Genomic DNA, 14,182 nt, shown 5'->3' with positions numbered 1-14,182 from the left:
ATTTTTCTCATTTATTTGTTTTCTGTTTCTTAATATTTTGATTAATCATGACTTTCTCTTTTTCATTAGTTAAATCGGTGAATCTGTATACAGGAAGGAAAGTATAATATATGCAGGGTTGTCCCTCTTCTCCTATTGGATATTCGCCGCTTAGCAACCCGCCCCTTTCTGTTTATATTTGGGTCTGAGTGGAGTTTCCTTTATCCTTTGATAAAGTCAGTCATCTGACGAAACGCGTCAGGAACGCAGCGACGGCGATACGTCATCATTGTGGGGCAGCTGGTTTTTGACGAACATCTTCCCCTGCTGCACGGAGCTCCAGTGTCGGTTCGGATGAGAACCCATTGGTTGGAAGAACTTGACTACCCAGGACTTCCATACTGATTGTCATCACCCATCCACGAGGTCTGAACTTTTGCACAAACAGCTGACAGCGCTCATCTCATCTCGCTGTGGAGGTTTCAACCTGCTGTTCCCGTGCTGGTGATACTTTTCAAATGCCTTTTATTATTTGTCGTTTGTGAGTGAGCTTGTTTCCCTCCTCCATATATATTTTTATTAATTTTTACGCTATGGGCTGTGAGCTTTCTCTTTTTGTTTTGTAGATTTCCTGGATGTGGTTCTCCCATAGGAAAGCTGCCATACACCCATTTCAAGCGCAACTATTGGACTGGATCTTATTTTCCAAGGAGTGGATTAGTATCTGTTTCTTTTACATATATTAGCTATTATTTTCCTTTTTTACTGTATTTAGATTGATATATATTCATCATTATTTATTATTGTCTGCTTATCTCTTGGTGCTACTGTGTTTTTTGATATATATATATATATATATATATATATATATATATATATATACATACATATATATATATGAGAGGGAGAGAGAGGGAGAGAGAGGGAGAGAGAGGGAGAGAGAGAGAGAGAGAGAGAGAGAGAGAGAGAGAGAGAGAGAGAGAGAGAGAGAGGCTAGATACATGGATAGATAGATGATGTGTGTGTATGTATATATTTAGAGAGAGAGGATGGATATTTTATATAGTGGATCCCCAATTAGTGACAAAGGGTGTTTATGGGTATATATGTCTTCTTGGTGCCAGTATCCTTTAGCACTACCCTGAGGAAGGTCCCTAAAGGACCGAAACGTTGGTTTATTATATGCTGATGTTTTGTTGTTAATACACTGTTTGTATTGGTTGAACTTTGAGTGCTGTTTCTTTGCTTTCACTTTGGTGAAAGCAGTTGTTGCATATATATATATATATATATATAATCAAAAACTAATAGTCAATACCATTACGAAATGCATTTATTTGGGCAAGCTTTCGAGATACAATGATCTCTTCTTCGGGCGATGCTTTTAACATTGCCCGAAGAAGAGATCACTGTATCTCGAAAGCTCACACAAATAAAAGCATTTAGTTAGCCACAGGACGATATTGACTATTTGTTTTTGATTATTAAGCTCGGCTAACAGAGCCGTCTTAAGAATTTTTGGGGCCTTGGCTAAGTGTAAATTGGCAGCCCCACCCACAAAGGTCACATTTAAATACAAATACTGCATGTTTTTATTGAATAACGTTTAAAACGTTTATTGAAATTCTGCAAATATTACTACGAACACAAACATTTTAATTATCTGCGTGGGTGGTTCTTTTATTTATTTGCAAATTCACAAATAACATAAAATTCAATTTTATTAAGTATATCTGATTCGTCTGTTATTGGGGATAGTGCTTTAAATCTTGATTGAAGCAGCAACTGTGGAGGAGCTCATTCTTACTAAGTTTCAACTTTGGAAACGACCCTTGGTCTTTGCCGTTTGTGGCAAATCATCGATAAGAAAATGTCCCTGGTAGGAAATTCTCCGATTTGTCAGGCTGTATGAGTTTTTTGTCGTGCATTATTGTTTTTTAATACAGTACATTTCCGACACATCAATTAAACTACCTATTCCATAAAAAATTGTAGAAACATTATCATCGAATCATTTTTTTTTAAATTAAAAGTGAGGTTATATCAAATTAAAAATACACTGTTGTAAAAAAACACCGGGAAAAAAATATTTTTTTAAATGACAATTAAGTAACGTTTGCTGTTAGAACTACGAATTTAAAATAAATTTTTGGGCCATAGTATTTGTGGAGCCTCTGAAAGGACCGGGCCCTGGGCTGCAAAGATGGCACTGGTGCATGTATGTATAATATATATTATAGCGCATAGGGTGCTATTGGCAACACTAAGCATCCAGCTCACTGAGCTTCTGTTGAATCGGAGGGGATCTGTCGTGCTGCGGAACCAAGTAATCGTGTTCCGTTCAGCTGGGGGGCCGTTGAGTGGATGCATATCACGGAGGTACCCGGCTGTAGAAAGAGACTTACACGCATGCAGCCACGAGACTACAGCTCTTGACCGACGGAGATACCACGGATGACGGGTGTTTATGTTCGATACGCATGTCCTACCTCAATGCTGTGAGTGAACAGATTTTAGCTTGTGATTAATAATACCTTAACTATTTACGCTGTGGAGCCCGCGCATATAAATATAAATGGCAATAAGGTGTGCAAATCTAATTTTTGAATGCTGAATGCTGCCACAATGTAATGGATGTACAGTACACAACACCAGAAACATAGATGAGAAACAAGCTACAAGAGGCACAAATCAGAGACAACAGGTGATATAGATAGATAACACCTGTAGGATAAAAAAACGTTGAATGATCTTGAAAGAATCCCTGGGCGAGGTAAGACCTATAAATGAGAAGGATGCCAATATAGTGAAGTACGTTTTATAATCCAATAAAAGCGCAAGAAAAATGGCTACTTACAATGTAGCAGAAATAATCAGACATATCAGGATAAAATCCTATCTGTTAGCTGCAGCAAAGGCGCTGATGGTATCTGGAGCCTCCCTCAAGATGCACGCTGTGTACACCGTCACGGGAGCTCCGTCGATAGCACTCTTCACTCTCACCATCCAGATCTCACGATCTTTGGGCCGTGACGTCACAACCCGGAAGTAGCGCTAGTGGCTCCGTCGGCTCGGTCAAGTTGTATGGATTGAAGTACAGTGCACAGTCCCAATAGCCTTAAATATTTGCGGATATCCCAGAAGAAGTCTAACTCAGACGAAACGCGTAGGGTGAGGGTCTCAGACAAGATCTCCCCAAATTTGTCTGCCACACGGACTTTTTATTTGGCTATCGATTTACTGCAAAGCCTTACTTAAGGCTATTGGGACTGTGCACTATATCTCATTTATAGGTCTTACCAGGGATTCTTTCAAGGGCATTCAACGTTTTTTATCCTACAGCTGTTATCTATCTATATCACCTGTTGTCTCTGATTTGCGCCTTTTGTAGCTTATTTCTCATATATATATATATATATTTATTTATTTATAAAATATTTTACCAGGAAGTAATACATTGAGAGTTACCTCTCGTTTTCAAGTATGTCCTGGGCACAGAGTTAAGGCAAATAATACATGCTTACAAATACAGTTACATAAATGAACAGGGTATACATTATATACAAGACATTGCGTGCATAGTTAAAGATAATATATATTATGGGCGTATGAAACAGTTACAGACCAGATTAAAATGTACAACAGCCTTAGATTTGAAAGAACTTAAACTGGTGGTGGATGTGAGAGTCTCTGGTAGGTTGTTCCAGTTTTGGGGTGCACGGTATGAGGCGGAGGAACGGCCAGATACTTGGCTGAACCTTGGGACCATGTACAGTCTTTTGGAGTCTGATCTCAGGTGATAAGTGCTGCATGTGGTAGGGGTGAGGAGCTTGTTCAGATAGCTGGGTAGCTTGCCCATAAATAATTTAAAGGCAAGACAGGAAAGGTGAACTTTGCGCCTAGACTCGAGTGATGACCAATCTAGTTCTTTGAGCATTTCGCAGTGATGTGTGTTGTAGTTGCATTGGAGAACAAAACGACAAATTCAATTGTAGAGGGTGTCAAGTTTGCTAAGGTGGGTTTGAGGTGCCGAGCCATATACTATGTCTCCATAGTCAATAATTGGCATTAGCATCTGCTGTGCTATATATATATGTACTTCAGTATTAGGTGATGCCTTTTTTATTTGGACTAACAATTTATGTCATAGGACAAGCTTTCGAGAGTTCTCCTCTCTTCCTCAGGTCGGCAATACTGATTTACAGAAGTTTCTATGGCTAAAACAGGGGTTGGGAGAGCAAGAACCCCAACCTGCTCTCCCAACCCTGTTTTAGCCATATTCCTCTGTTAATCAGTATTGCCAACCTGAGGAAGAGAGGAGAATTCTCGAAAGCTTGTCCTACAGTATGACATAAATTGTTAGTCCAAATAAAAAAGGCATCACCTAATTCTGAAGAAGTACTCAATTATTCTGCACTCTCGCAACTGGACTAACACAATAATTTCCGTATATATATATATATATATATATATATATATATATATATATATATATATATATATATATACGGAAATTACTGTGTTAGTAATTTATATATATATACAGAGAGAGAGAGTCAAGAGATAATCGATAGATAATCTAACAGTTATTGGGTGTCGATAATGGTTGTTGTTCTGATAATTATCTACTCTGCACCCTCAGCCTCTCTGCTTTGCAAACCATTCGATTTGTATTATGCTTCTGATTTTTCTCTGTCCTAGCACTTTATTTCCCCTTAGCACTTGATACTGGGATATCACCCCAGATCTTTAGGGTATACAGTCTGTAGACCAAAGTTAGATTCATTCTTATGTACTCACTTTGCCATGTGGGTATATTTGCGATTTGTCATTTTTCGCATGACTGTTTCATGTTAATAAATGATATATCAATTAATGTACTGCCAGGAATATTCTTTTCTATTTGTTTTTTTCTATTTTACTATTCTATGTGCACCAACTACTATTAGATTCTACTGAATATCATTATATATTGGTAACCTTGAGCTGGTAACTGGATATATTTTGTGTTTATTCTCTGCTTTCCAACATTACTCTGCATAGTTTTGCTTATGGAATGATAAACACGCAGCTTGTTTATTCTTGATTATACAATGACATATACCTGTCAAGCTTTGGAAACAATAGGTGTGTGAGAAGTTACTGACGGTATAATTTCTCCTACTGCTTGTTATGTGCTCATCTGCCATGAATCAGCAGAACTTTCCTATCTGCCCTGTGAGTTGCATGTGTTTCATCTGCACTGATAAACTGCACTAAAGCAGATGTGCTGATCTGTCCTAAAAACACATCTGGTCTTTACTGGCCAATACTACTCCAACCTATGCATTCCTAAACCACGGCTCTTATCTGCGTTGGTAGCTGGGGTAACAAAGCTCATTGTTTGGGGGCAAATTAAGAAAGTAAACCGGTCCTTTGAATAGAACAATCCAATTTCTACGTCCCAATCCTATACCCTAAAGTGATAATTGTTTAAACAATGTCTTACATTTCCAACTCTAAACTATTCCAACGGTTTTTATTTAGCATTTAGCCGGCGTCAAGAGGCCACCCAGAGTATAACATGACTACATTGGAGATATCCAGATGTGGTAGCAGCTGGAACACATGAGCCTGCAGAGCACAATCTGCCCCCTTAGCTGCCATGTTTGCCCTAACACATGACTCTGCAAGTCTTTTTTTCTGATCGGCAGAGCGTATTGGTGTTTGCCAATCTAACCATGTTAACACCAAATACAATTTATTCTTTAAATCATGTTGAGCAACAAAGGCCCACATCCACAAAAGGCTGCTAATTAATTACCAATAATGTGAAAATCAACAACAATTAAGTGTATTATATTTAATTTAACACATTTTCTATAAAACAAACAATAGTATGTAAAATGCTGTGTTTTTTGTGTTGTCTCTTCATAGCATCATTTCTCATCTCATATTACACTTGCATAGCATCTTTCTCAGTGTTCAGTGAGACACATATTGCTAGAAAAATATATTCTCTTTTGCTACGTGTGCTTGGAAACTATCGCAGCTCACGAAGTATCGGAAACTTTTTGCATAACTCCTCCATAAATCTTTTTGTTTTAAAAGACAATTGATAAATGATATATATAAAAGAACTCAGCTGGCATGTTAAAAAATCTCAAAAGGTGTTCCTCCCCATGTCTTGTACACACGTGTGTTATGTTTATATATTGGATATGTACAAACGCTGAATGTGTCATCTAACACCTTTTCAATGCAAACGTTTTGTTTAGTCAACTATTTGAAACCAATACAAATATTTATTTTTTTGGGGGGGTGGGAGGAAGCAGGGGTTCTCTCAGCTGAACCCTGTTAATTTCAGCTCTGGGGACCCCCTGCTTCCCAAGATACAGACCTCCGAAGGCGCTGCCGGTATCTCTGCAAAGTTTAAAACTCCCCTGTCACGTGGGCCAATAGGAAGCCGGACCTGATGACGTCACGGCTTCCTATTGGCCCACAGGGCGTGGGAGCTTTGAAACCCCGCCATAATGGGAACCCTGCTAGCAGAGCAGCTACCGGCACCCACTGCGGAGGTAAGTATCTCCGGAAGCTGGGGTCCCCGAAGCTGAAATTAATGGGGTTCAGCTCCGGAGACCCCCTGCTTCAGTACTATGCCAAAAAAATAAACAAAAATGGAGGGAAAATGGCAGCTTTGGCTGCCGCTTATGGGCTATAAAGTGTCGTATGGAGAAAACCAAACACCAACCCTCACTAACTTTATATTGTTTACAATTAGAAAGAGGGTTAAAGGTCACAGAGCGGCTTATTTATCAGTCACCCAACTGAAAAACAGACAAGGTGCAGAAACACTGACGCAGATTCATCGACACAGCACAATCATTGATTTCACATGTTTTACCTCGACAAATCACACCCCAGGTGACCAACAGCCAATGGGATCATCCATCAAAGTCTCCGGCTGGAGAAAATCCAGTGGGAAAACACTGAATCAGGTTTATTACAGAAATCCCGTCGCCTCCACTACCAATAGTTTTTAATATTAAATATTGAGAACTTTATTTCATATAGCACGTTTCTCCCAACAGGACTCAAAGCGCGTCACAATGACAGCATAGCGCGCGGCACGCAGCACACCGGAATGTTGCAGACACCGTCCCTGCCCCGTGGAGCTTACAATCTATTATTTTGGTGCCTGAGGCACAGGGAGATAAAGTGACTTGCCCAAGGTTACAAGGAGCCGACACCGGGAATTGAACCAGGTTCAGTGTCCAGAGTCCAGTCCTGGACACTGCTTCAGCCCTTGTCAGCTCCTTTTCTTGAGGCTTTGGCTGCACTTTTTTCCCCCTCTGGTTCTGCAGACGGGGGACTTGGATAAGTGACCTCCAAGGTCTTCTTGGGTCATGATAACATTTTAAAGGTTGCCTCGTTGTCCCCGTGTTGTCCCTGTGCTGCTGGGCGGCTGATGGATCTTAAAGTAATCAGGTAAGGCAGGGAAATGGTTAAGGCACTTGTGCAAGAAAGCAATGTGTGGAATGACAAATATTATACTACTTGAAACACCTTTGCAGGGATGGGTGACATTACGTCATGCTTTCTCATCTTTCCTTCATTCAGTAATATTGTTGTCAATGGGACTTGGCTTTTACAACGTTAACCCTTTCAGTGCCGGGTGGGCCTGGATCTGCTATGTATTGCTGAAATGGATGACTTACAGCAGGGGCGGCCAATTCCAGTCCTCAAGGACCCCCCCAACAGGTCAGGTTATCAGGATATATCCCTGCTTCAGCACCGGTAGCTCAATCAGTGGCTCGGTGAAGACTGAGCCACAGATGCTGAAGCAGGGTTATCCTAGAAACCTGACCTGTTGGGGGGTCCTTGAGGACTGGAGTTGGCTGGGGGTTTATTAGTCTGTTGCTTAAGCTTTAATTCATTTTCAGACTATCCTCCAACCCAAATGTCTAAATGCAAAACATAGCACAAATGTGTTGGGATGGTGGGGAATATTTATCACGGTTGTATTGCGGATTAGACTGATAAGACATCCAAAATATTTTTTTGTAAAATGTTTTTTTTTTAATAAATAAATATAGATTCATCCTTCTTTAAAATGTGTTTCCAGAAAAGTGGGTAACATTGTAGATGTATGTCTATATTAAGTAGGTATTATTATTAACTCCGCTAGCAGACTTCAGATGTCCTTAAATTTGATATATTAATTTGCTGTTAAAGATGCTGCTGGTAATGTACTTTTCTGTGATACAGTATTCTTATTATGTCATAAAGCATTCTGCAATGTGTTGTTCTATACTACTGTATGTGGTGGTGTATTGTTCTGTATTACAGTATATTGTGATGTATTGTTCTGTAATACAGTATGTTGTGAAGTATTCTGTATTACAGTATGTTGTGATGTATTGTTCTAAATTACAGTATATTGTTATGTATTGTTCTGTATTACAGTATGTTGTGATGCATTGTTCTGTATTACAGTATGTTGTGATGCATTGTTCTGTATTGCAGTATGTTGTGATGCATTGTTCTGTATTACAGTATGTTGTGATGTATTCTGTATTACAGTATGTTGTGATGTATTGTTCTGCATTACAGTATGTTGTGATGTATTGTTCTGTGATAGTGTATGATGTGATGTATTGTTCTGTATTACAGTATGTTGTGATGTATTGTTCTATATTACAGTATGTTGTGATGTATTGATCTGTGATACTCTATGTTGTGATGTATTATTTTGTGATACTGTATGTTGTGATGTATTGTTCTGTGATACTGTATGTTGTGATGTATTGTTCTGTATTACAGTATGTTGTGATGTATTGTTCTGCATTACAGTATGTTGTGGTTATTGTTCTGTATTACAATATGTTGTGATGTATTCTGTATTACAGTATGCTGTGATATATTGTTCTGCATTACAGTATATTGTGATGTATTGTTCTGTATTACAGTATGTTGTGATGTATTGTTCTGCATTACAGTATGTTGTTATGTATTGTTCTGTATTACAGTATGTTGTGATGCATTGTTCTGTATTACAGTATGTTGTGATGCATTGTTCTGTATTACAGTATGTTGTGATGCATTGTTCTGTATTACAGTATGTTGTGATGTATTGTTCTGTATTACAGTATGTTGTGATGCATTGTTCTGTATTACAGTATGTTGTGATGCATTGTTCTGTATTACAGTATGTTGTGATGCATTGTTCTGTATTACAGTATGTTGTGATGTATTGTTCTGTATTACAGTATGTTGTGATGCATTGTTCTGTATTACAGTATGTTGTGATGCATTGTTCTGTATTACAGTATGTTGTGATGTATTGTTCTGTATTACAGTATGTTGTTATGTATTGTTCTGTATTACAGTATGTTGTTATGTATTGTTCTGTATTACAGTATGTTGTGATGCATTGTTCTGTATTACAGTATGTTGTGATGCATTGTTCTGTATTACAGTATGTTGTGATGCATTGTTCTGTATTACAGTATGTTGTGATGTATTGTTCTGTATTACAGTATGTTGTGATGCATTGTTCTGTATTACAGTATATTGTTATGTATTGTTCTGTATTACAGTTTGTTGTGATGCATTGTCTGCAATACATTGATTGAGCGTTATTGTGTAATGCATTGCTCTGTGCCTTGTAGATATTTGGGTATGTAAACCAGAAACTCTTTAGCCACATTTATAAACCTGTGTTTTATCCCAGTCTAGATCATGAAAACTGGGGGAGATTTTCACAACTCTAGTAATCACTTAACTTTAACACCCTGTGTGCTATGGGACGTGGGAGTCATTGATGAAAGTTTTCCGGTTGGAAAACTGGTACATCAAGAATGCAAAAATGATGATAATAATAATAATAATAATAATAATAATAATAATAATAATAATAATAATAATCAAAAGAAGATATTCCTCTGGATGTCATGTACAGCAATTGTTTTTCTGTGATAAATCTACATCGGTTCTGCAACAGATTCCCACATATCCCCCATGGTGCTGAAAATAATTTTAGTACATTTGTATAAATCAATTACACAAACACTTGATATACAACATATTTAATATTAATTGAAATCAACATGATGTATCAAATTCTAGCCTTTACAATGCAAGCTTGGGGCAGATATTCCTATACAAACTGACTTTTTTGAGTATCAGCAATTGTCCATATAGAGATACTGCATGCCTCATGCTATTCTGTATACGTTTGTATTATTATTAGTGTTACAATATATAGTATTTATTGGGAATGTTGATTTGCAGTGTACAGGGTATGTAGTCTTAAAGGTATAAAGAGGAACAATAACGGCTGCTATTGTCATGGGATAAATGAAAGACTTCCTCAATTAGCAGTGTAGAAATCGGACTTTGTCTACTAATAAAAATGATAACATTTTTGGGAAAATAGAATAGGCAATAAAAGATAGATAATATTTCTAAATGCAAGAAAACGATGTTTCAACATTTCTTGACGGGGTTCGGTTCATATTTTCAGTTAAGTGCAAACACAGTTATTCCCTTAATTATAATTGATGTTAAATGTTCAGTTTTGGAGTTATTTCCCCTTCATGAAATGCTGTCATCATTATGCAGTTACAGAGCAGTATAGTATATATACAGTACAGTATATAGCCCTGTCTGAGCTAGGAAGGAAAAGTGCATTTCTCCACTAGTTGCAAAACACGTGTGTGTAATTTTTCCAACAGCAAAACGTTTATTTAAAGAAAAGAAAAATCGTTTGCCAATTCTTCACTACTGGTTTTACTTGATTAAATTGTTGTTATTCTTCATATTTAGAAATCCACTGAAACAATATGAGTTCAAGGATACTGTTTGTCATTCAACCCTTTCCGTGCAAAGGGTGGCTGTAAAACATATCATTAGAACATTCAACCGAGGATTTGGTTTCAACAAAATACTGCTTCCTAATGTCTGAAGAAAGAGAAATAATTGTATCTACAATGGGACCAAGTAGAAGACAAACACTGGATCTTGTCTTTTAATATTAATCCATTTCCATTGAAAAAATAAACGTGCTGTAACAGTAATCTCAGTAATAATAATTACTGTTATTGTTTGTGTTATTCTTTTTTTTTTTTTTACAAAAATATATAGAATTCTTGTTCATAATTTTACTTCTAAAACTGATACTTGTCACCACAAAAAAAGAGAGGCAAAAGCATTTCACCAATGTGAAGAGATTTGGTGCGACCCCAAATTCCTGACCACTTTGTAAAGATCGCAAATGAAAATTGACCTATTATTTTTTTTGCTTATTTTTTCTCTAAACTTCTTTATGTAAAATTTGCAAACATTTTTTTCAGACCAGTTGCAGAAAGTAAAAATGGTTCAGCCATTATAGGTGTTAAATTACATTAATGATGGAGTTTTGGGGACTCACCCCCTCTATATAACTCCCCCCCCCCCCCACATTAAATGGACAATTCAGAATTAAATGAATAAAGTTCCTTTTGAGTCTATGAGGCCATAGTGTACAGTAGATGCTGGGAATGAGTGACACTGACCCACAGAGACAGAGAATCCCCCTAATGTGTGACATTGTACATTTGGAAAACCTGCCTGTCAAGAAATGACTATAAATATCAGTTTGCCAATATTGAATTGTCTTCAACAAATGCGATTTTTTTTTACAATTAAGCAAAACATATTTCATAGTCAGTGTAACTTTCAACAGTGTTTTTCAAACTCCCATTATTTCACTTTGCTTTCACACGTTTTTAAATGAGTATTTAATGTCCTTTGACTATTTCGTTTAGTGTATGATCCCTACATGCACATATCTGTACTGCCCTCTCCGTGTATTAAACACGAGTGTATAAACACTCCACACTGCATCCTCACTCACTCCAGGATTATCCTGCTAATAATTACACCTTATTTTGCCAACTGAATTGTTGATGCTAATAAAACAGAGATGTTTTATATATAGAATGCTCTTGTTGAGAAGCACAGAAGTTAACTAAGGTGGATAATGTGTCTATACTCTGCTCGTGAACCTATCCTCAGACCTACTCCAAACCTCAGCATTGTAAATCTGTTAATCCCAGCCCAAGGCAACTGCTCAGGTATCTGTCTCCTTCAAGCAAGGAATGGGAAAGGGAGGGAGGGACATTTATAGAAATGCACAGGCAGGCATTATCATATTAACTGGTTGTCCCCTTTCTCCATATTCTTATTTATTTAGCCAGCCCATACTTTTACGGTTTGTCTTATTTAAATGTGTGTTATTTATTTATTTGGGGGGGGGGGGGGAGATGTTTTATTATTAGTATATTATTTTTTGACAGACAGCATAATATTTCACATGTCTGTCAAGCCCAGTAGGTGAGGGTTGGAATACCTGAGAGTTTCACCCTTTGTGCAGTGTATATACATGGTATCTGTTTCCCACTCACTGAGAAACAAGAGGAGGAATGAAAAGCCCTTTTCTTGCAAAGTGCAGGTTATCTGCTGCAGGGGACGCAAATCAGAGCTCATTGCCCCATAGGTGGCACCAGAGAGTGTGGCAAGGTTGGAGTCACTGCAAGGTATCACTATCTTTCTTATCTTTGCTGCTTTTCATCTCAAATACCCCCCCCCCCCCCTGAAATGAATGATAGGCAAAAGCTCAACTCCAATTTTAATCATAAAAAATAGCCACAAGGCAGATTTCTTTCTATTTTTTTTCTTCTTGTAGTGTTTGCAACAAAACAGGTAAGGACTCGGCTCTGACTCAGGAATGTGGAAATTCAACTCAGGCGACTGCCACAAGTCATATTAATAAGGGCACCCAGCTAAAGGAGAGGGAGAGAACTTGGCAAGTAGCTTAGGTACAAATAATATAATGATTCAAATCATCGTGATCAAATAACAAGAAGCAAACATTCTACTTTCAAATGGGTGGTGCAATGTGGCTGTGCTGGGGACAGCTATGAGCTTATTAGAGCTACACAGCTGAACCCCCCAATAATTCTGGAGAGTTTTTAAGGATACTCAACCCAGGAGGAGGCAGACAGACAGACAGACAGACATGTCAGGTTACTCTCAACACATCCCTCTGATGAATAGATTCTCAAATTCTATCTAGGCCTGTGGGAAGAATGAAAGAAAAGAAACAACAAAAATCTCTGACAACAGGTTGTAACCACAGTTTTAACCTTTTTTTCTTCTTCTTGTTGTTGTTAGTGTTGCTGTAACTACTAATTATTATTGTAGCGGCAGGGACTATTAACTCAAAGGTGTCAGGGTAGCTTTAAGTGTCTCACTTGTCAATGCAGGCAGTGAAATAATTGAGAGGAATGAATCCATCATTTCCCAGGGTGCAGATAAATTGTTCTGCAGCACAAATAAGCACTTTATTTATTCTATTGACACAGAAAATCAGTTCAGTTCCACTGAACACAAAGAAAAGAGATGTCACTTTATTCTGATTTGCAGTCTGCTTTAAACACATCCTGTGCTCCCCTTCACCTCTTGCACAAACGCTTATGAAACCGAGTGGCTGTTCATGCAATTGTGTAGAAAAGGATAATACAGTATATGTACTCACCCTAATTTCATATAGATGACTCCAAAGCAGAGAAACACATAGAAAATCCACCTCCGAAAGTGTCTGTGCATGGTCTAGAGAAAAAACTGAGCCATAAAATTTAGGAAAAAATGACTGCAGTTTGCAGATTACATCCCAGGCAATTGCATATTTGAGTTAACCCAGGGAGAGTCGGTTTGCTTGTAAAAACACAATGCTCATGCATTCTGCTCTGCCTAAATCCATGAAGAGGTTTTGATTTGAGGAGTGGAATGGCAATGAGGATTATCTCTCAACCCAAAGAAAGCAGCCTGCTAAGGGAGTGAGAGAGTTAGGAAGCCTGCTCTTGAACAACTACTCCATCCAGTCTTGAAGTTCAATGTGTTTTTACTTGTTCTGACTTCTCCAGGTAACATGCTATGTATTTGGCTGCAGGTAGGAGGATCTCTCTCTCTCTCTCTCTCTCACCCTCTCTCTCTCGTCCTCTCTCCCTTTCTCTCTCTCACTCACTGTCACTTTACACTCTCTACAGTATGTCACTCTCCCTCACTTACTGTGTCTACAGGAACTTTGATTTCTGTCTCTTTCTGCACAGGCATTCTCATAGCTTTATTCACATCTCCTATCTCAGGAAGTCCTTTAATCAATACCTCATTTATTCATGAT

The 14,182-nt window shown here is 38.0% G+C and overlaps 1 protein-coding gene across 1 annotated transcript in view; it reads right to left on the bottom strand.

Annotated features, from left to right (window-relative positions):
• Positions 1–13,954, bottom strand: part of WNT7B (Wnt family member 7B) — a 111,691-nt gene extending 97,737 nt beyond the window's left edge. The window contains exon 1 of the mRNA XM_075602740.1: positions 13,538–13,954. Within this exon, the coding sequence (XP_075458855.1) occupies positions 13,538–13,608 (71 nt within the window). The 5' untranslated portion in view covers positions 13,609–13,954. The remainder of the gene's footprint in view (positions 1–13,537) is intronic.
• Positions 13,955–14,182: the final 228 nt, after the last annotated feature.

The sequence above is a fragment of the Ascaphus truei genome, chromosome 5, assembly GCF_040206685.1.
Source record: "Ascaphus truei isolate aAscTru1 chromosome 5, aAscTru1.hap1, whole genome shotgun sequence".
NCBI classification, from domain to species: domain Eukaryota; kingdom Metazoa; phylum Chordata; class Amphibia; order Anura; family Ascaphidae; genus Ascaphus; species Ascaphus truei.
Note: the sequence above shows the minus strand (reverse complement) of the source record. Positions and strands in the feature narration are given on the sequence as shown.